At 50.0% G+C, this 6,428-nt stretch overlaps 1 protein-coding gene across 1 annotated transcript; it reads left to right on the top strand.

The window, feature by feature from the left end:
• Positions 1-2,070: 2,070 nt before the first annotated feature.
• Positions 2,071-4,686, top strand: LOC119102050 (uncharacterized; the record flags this gene model as incomplete). The annotated part of the gene is made up of 4 exons (XM_037225424.1): positions 2,071-2,085; positions 2,757-2,949; positions 3,961-4,181; positions 4,657-4,686. Coding segments are annotated over exons 1-4 (459 nt in total), but the record flags the coding sequence as incomplete, so codon positions are not given.
• Between the last annotated feature and the right edge of the window lie 1,742 nt (positions 4,687-6,428).

Genomic DNA, 6,428 nt, shown 5'->3' with positions numbered 1-6,428 from the left:
TATCGTAACTAATCCACAAACAGGTAGATATCATCTTACCTTCAATTTTTATCATTACGATGGCGAGCTCCCGAGTGCCGCACACACCACAGCACCCGCGACACCGGCGCCATTACTGCGCGGGTCACAACATAACTGCGCATCGAGCAGCATCAAGACCATAAAATGTACCGGGCCAAGGTAACAAGAATCCATGAAATTTGATCCTCGACGCCAGCGGGACCATGGGTTGCAGGGGGATTGGGTGGGGAATGTGAAGCAAAATGAGAACATGGCAGCTAAATAAAAGCTCACTACATGGCACCTATATATGGCATGGAACATGGACGCCAATGTGATGCTGGGTTGAAGGGGATATAGGGTGGGGAGGTTAGGTTAGGTTAGGTTAGGTTAGGTTAGGTTAGTTAGGTTAGGTTAGGGTAGGTTAGCTTAGCTAAGCTTAGGTTCTGGTCTATTCTCAGGTTAGGTTAGGTTAGGTTAGGTTAGGTCAGGTCAGGTCAGGTCAGGTTAGCTTAGCTTAGCTTAAGTTCTGGTCTATTCTCAGTTAGGTTAGGTTGGGTTAGGTTAAGTTTGGTTTGGTTAGGTTAGGCTAGTTTAGGATATGTTCTGGACTATTCTGGCCTGTGTGCTTCATAAATGTTCCTAAACTCGATCAGAAACGATTTTGGTTGCTTGATTATTGCTACCTTGGTCCCGTACATGTTTTATGGTTCTTGATAAGCAGAAATATTGTGCTTTCGCAACAACGCAGAAACGGCGCTTGGGAGTCGAGGCGGTGCGGTGCGGTGCGTGCGGCGCTCGGGAGCTCGCTATCGTAGTTATTAAAATTCGAGGGTAGGAGCATGATTCTATCTGTTTTGAAATTATTTACGATATGTTCCGCCTTAAACACGACGAATGGTGGGCATGAGATGTGAGCAGTACAAATGACAGCTAGAAAACATAATGCTGTGAATATTTATGTATAGGATTAGGTTGCAATCTTGTGTGATCACATATTATGGTTGTTTTGGGGACTGAATCCCATGTCACATCAATTTTCCATCATCACATCGTCGTCCTTAGGTATATGAGTGCATGTAGGCACATTATGTGATGGATATATAATTTCCATGAAAGTGATCAGGTATGACATTTTTTGTAGCTGCTCCATTGCATGCTTTGTGGTCCAAGCTTCATAACTTTCTGTATGAGTCTAATTATATCAAGGGTATCATAAAGGCTAGCTCTTCCTTAGAAACCTGATGATAACTATAGCAATATACTTTTTTTTGCTTAGATATACCAGGGCCCGCAATGAAATTGTCAGTGACAGGTACCCAAGAGGGCGGTGTTGGAAAGAGGGGTGTCTGCAGTCCTTACAGTGAGAAGAACTGTCACAAGACTGTGCTGCTGGTGAATAGATATTGGGCATGCGTTGGTGCCCTAAGCCACCAATATTGATGACTGTGCAAAATCCCAGACGCTCGACGAACGGGCCCTGTCAGTGCATCGTGACACGCTTCATTAATCACCTCCTGATGCCGGCCCTTCCACACTAATGAGGTTTGCGTTCTGTCATGGGGTTTGCGGGCAACGAGATACGAAATGCATAAACACAAGCACAAGAGTGCACCTTATTTATTGACAAAATAGATCGATTAACTCAATGATAAAACTAAGTCATGGGAAATAAGCCCTAAATGCATCATGCTGTGATTCGACCTAAGCTTGATGACCACACCTATGATGATCGCGCGGCCCAAACCAAACACAAATTCTCACAGATGCAGTTCACACCCCGCTGAGGTCAGGGCACGAAAGTGCCCGAAAGGCCGGTCTTTACAATTCGCGTTGTGCTTGATTCTGATCTGGCTGCTTCCCCCCTCCCCCTTCACGCGGGCGCATAACCCAACTGTAACAACTGGGACGCTTGATGGGACATTCTCGGTCGCCCGGCCGCCGGGCCTCGGCTTCAGGCCCGGTGTAGCCGACAGTCAACGTGGCCGGCGACGGGGACAGGCGTACGAACTTCCAGTAGTGCCGTGCCTCGCCGCTCAGGAAAAAACGGCACCCACAAGGCGTTCCGCGATGCCGTTCCGCAGGGTGACATCGGCTTGACGGCCGATAGAAATATGTGACACTTATGCATAGGCGCACCCAAAATTTCACCAGCGGGACACAACTCCAACGCTTTCACAACTCCAACTGAAAACCGCGGTACGGCCCTCGCCGTTTCTTGCGTACCTGGAACTGCTGAAATGGATGCTGCACTTGTTGATCTTCTCTTTTTTGCGGACTTACATGCAGTTTTCAGCTTTCAGCATACTGTTACGGACGCACGAATGCATGGCCTTACATTTGGTAAGGGGATGGGTGGGATGAGGTGCATATACCGACATGGGGGTCACTACTTAGCCAAATACTTGTCTCGGAGTAAGGTCAGAGAATTTGAGTTTGCATAGTTACGAACAGTCCTCCGTTGGCTCCCAAATCGAGTCGACTAGGCTGCTCTGTTCACCTCTTCTCAGTTAACAGCATCTTGTTTGCGGTTTGTCGTCTTTTTTGCACATTGATGTATATTTGCTTCCGCAGTACCTGTGCCTTCTGGCCGTGCCATCGTGCTGGTATCTTTGGAACTTGTGCTTTTTATTTGCGTCTCTGGCTGCCCCAGCAAGGACGCTCTGACCAGTGTCCCTGGCTGCCCCAGAATGTTCTGTCTGATCCATCCCCATGGCCGTCGGCATGTGTAAGCATACCTTGTGTCGCTGCTGGAGCTGAAATTGGACACTCTGTGGCCGGCGTTCGGCATCAGCCAGGTGTCCGTGCTGCTAACGCCGGTGCCATTCCAGGCGCGTCACGGTGCCACACTGGCCGCCGCCTGCCACAGCCAGCCGGCCAAAATGAAGTCCAACGGCGTGGTTATGGTGCTTCCCGCAGAGGTTGTCTTCAGGGCGGCGCCCGAGACTGGTGAGCTCGCCGAGGGATGCGGACCGGCATGGGATCACGGAAGGATTGGATCGGACGGTGCTCGCTCAGAGTATGTCGCGATGGTGGGTCTCACTTGTGGATGTAGTTCAGCCAGCGTTCCAAAATGCATTCAGCGGGCTGTGCGGGATTTAAATATAAATTAATGCTACCAGAATCCTGGCTACCCGGCGACGGCCTCGCACGCAATTGGCTCGCGCCAATCCGTTGCCCTTTGACCCGACCCAGACACCTGACCTACGTAGTGCATTTGTCAAGCCTGAGGTGCATAGATACTGGTTTCACAGCCGCGCAGTCCGATGCTGATTGGCTGATTTTGAACAAGGGGATGGGCAGTCGGCAGTGAGCCACAAGCCGGGGTGTAATAACATGAAAAGTATCCGCATACATGCCACCCAAGTGACCGAATATTAGAACACTGGGTTGAGCTGTCGATTCGTGCGACTTTGACGGTCAAGCGGTCTTTAGAACGCGGTGCATAGCCACTGTGAACGTTTTCATCATTTTGCCGTGCCGCCGCTGAGAATAGGCTGTAAAGTATCTGTGGTGACAATTTGAACCACCCCAAACTCGCTGTGGTTGCTATCAACTGGCTGCCGAATATTTAAAATGATTCTATCTGGTTAAGATATTGTTCACGAGTGACATATCAGCGGTTGTGTTACTTGCTGAATTTATTCGGGATCTTTCTCTACGCTTTTGTATGTGGTATTCATGCTGCAGAATTCTGCTAAGCTTTGGTCTCAATTTAGATGCGTTCAACGCGATGTGCGTACCACTTGGTGATGTTTGCGCAATGACATATCTTCAGCTCATGTTATGGCATAATGCAAATGGCATAAAATGATAATGTTTCACGTTTTGGTGGCCTGGCTTGCTGATAAGTTATGTATTGTAACAGGCGATGTTTGTAAGACTCGATGTCGTTGAAGCCTGTCTCGTCGCGACGCCTGCACCGATCGCTGGTCTGACGGGGCACTGTCGTGTTCACAGCTGTCAGCCCGATTCCGGGCTTGCCATCGGCCGTGTCTGGGGAGCAGGCGTCTGGCAAGCCGTTCCCCATGGTGATGCTGGTTCACCTGATTCTGCTGACGCGCTTGCTGATGGTAAAGCTGATGCTATTCGGCCAGCTCCTGGCCACGGCGGCAGCCGACAACGACGGGTCGGAGGCTAACATCTTCAAGAGGCCGCGAGACAACACGGGGTCAGGCGAGGTGATATATGCCTTCTTTTTTCGGGGTGAAAACGCGCTTGCTCTTAGTAGATCCAGTTTTGAATGTAGACGAACTTACTGATGGATAATTTGATATTAGATTCACTGGACGGGATAGCCATATGCATAGTTGGTAGATGCGTGTTGGGAAGCCAGGCTTCAATGCGTTTTGGAATATGTGTCCTGGAATTCCCCTTTGGGCCTGTCCGTATCAGTTCACTGGAGAAGGTCAGTTCGCGAGATGTAAGTGATAACCGTGTGGTATGTGGTAGCATTGGCATGGTGGTATGGCCCAGTGACATCCTTCTCAGCTTTGTTTCGTTTCTGACCTTCAAGGTGGTGGAGTAATAATCCGACGTAGTCACTATCATTGTTTGTTCTAACCAAAAACTGACAAGATGTCGCTTGTGACCAAACCAATCGTGCCTCACCGCCTGAAGATTTGGGTGATGTCACCGCCTGTGTTAACTCCCAAGGACGCTGGTGACGCTGGTGGAGCTGCGCACGCTAGTTGTGCACGCCATGCCCATGTTGTTGGCTGGCCGGCCACATCAGCCCGCTGCTGCTGACCGTGGTGGAGACACCGCACTACGCGAGCCGGCCGGACTGCGGTGGCGACACACCGGTGGTCAGGCGGCCCAAGCAGCTGATAGCCGACTGCATGCCGACGCATGGGACGGCACATGACGTGCGGCGCCGGGCGCTGATTGCCACCGACCCCGTCCTTATCCAGGCGCTGACGGCAACCAGCCTCGTCCCCATGCGTCACTGATGGATTTTGTTGCCCGCATCCCGCACTGCTTCACGCGGTGGATCAGGCAGGGGATGGAAACGAACTGGGGCCGCGGCAATGTATCGCTGATGATTCTCTTCCTCCGTGAAGCGATGTTTTTACTGCCATTGCCTGTCGCGTGTTCGTGCTCCTGTGATGGCCGTCATGCGAGATGACTGGCTGGCTAGCGGCGAAGATGTGTGGCAGGGTCATTGTGCTGCGTTGCATCAAATGTTCACAGGAGCGCGGCGTGTGTGGCTCCAAGAATGTCAGGAATCATAAGTGCGAGAGAAGCAGGTGATGGTGGCCTTGAGAGTGGTGTTTTAGAACTTATTTATTGTGAGGTCCGATGTGTCTAGCTCATAGTCAAGCATTGTGTCGTATGTTCATTTCCATAGGCCGAAAATGTAATGAAGTCAAACTTTTCTAGGGTGTTGTTGGTAACGTAAAATACACTTCGCATGTGTACAAATGGTAGGAAATAAAACCTAAACTTGATTGAAGCCCCAGAGTAGTCGGCTTTTCACGGACCACGGATACGCTTTAGTACGGTCATGAGCATCAAAAGCAGCGGCAGCGAGAATGATCACTTTCCATTTGTGTAATGGTGGGATGATGTTTCCTGACCAGACGTTTTTCCGGGAACGATTGTCCAAAGTCCAATCGAAACCACCAGGACGGATCAGCTCTCCGTCCAACAGTGTCCAAAAATAGGATTGCCAAGTAAAATTTCATGTATAAAATACCGTTGCTCATTGCAACCCATAACTACACCTTCCAACCCACGGTACTGCACTTCCTCATCCTTCACAAATTTTTTAATGGAAAGCAACAGGCTCGTGGGCAACTAAGGAAAATCACGTAATTAGGCAGCATTAATATCTTGCAGGTTTCACTGCCATTAGGGCAGCTTTCTAAAGCTGCCACATTCTACGCCTTTTGACTCCAAAGGTCCTGCACACCAAATTTGGGGGCAATCGAGACGCCCCCGCAATATCACATTTGGATGCTACGCAGTGTATACTCGAAAATTACGCAAAGTTCCACCTCAAAGGCAGTGATTTTCGGAATCGGCGTGTTGAGAAGGCCCTGCACACCAAATTTGGGGGCAATCGAGACGCCCCGCAATATCACATTGGGATGTTACGCAGCGTATAACTCGAAAATTACGCAAAATTCCACCCCAAAGGCAGCGATTTTCGGAGGTCAGCGTCTTGAGAAGGCCCTGCGCACCAAATTTGGGGGCAATCGAGACGCCCCGCAATATCACATTGGGATGTTACGCAGCGTATAACTCGAAAGTTACGCAATATCCCACCCCAAAGGCAATGATTTTCGGAATCGGCGTGTTGAGAAGGTCCTGCACACCAAATTCGGGGGCAATCGAGACGCCTCGCAAAATCACATCGGAACGTTACGCAGCGTGTAACTCGAAAATTACGCAAAATGCCACCCCAAAGGCAGTGATTTTCGGAA

This window comes from Pollicipes pollicipes, unplaced genomic scaffold, assembly GCF_011947565.3.
Source record: "Pollicipes pollicipes isolate AB1234 unplaced genomic scaffold, Ppol_2.1 Scaffold_5418;HRSCAF=6408_pilon_pilon_pilon, whole genome shotgun sequence".
Classification (NCBI taxonomy): Eukaryota; Metazoa; Arthropoda; class Thecostraca; order Pollicipedomorpha; family Pollicipedidae; genus Pollicipes; species Pollicipes pollicipes.
This window is presented reverse-complemented; position numbering and strand designations above follow the sequence as displayed.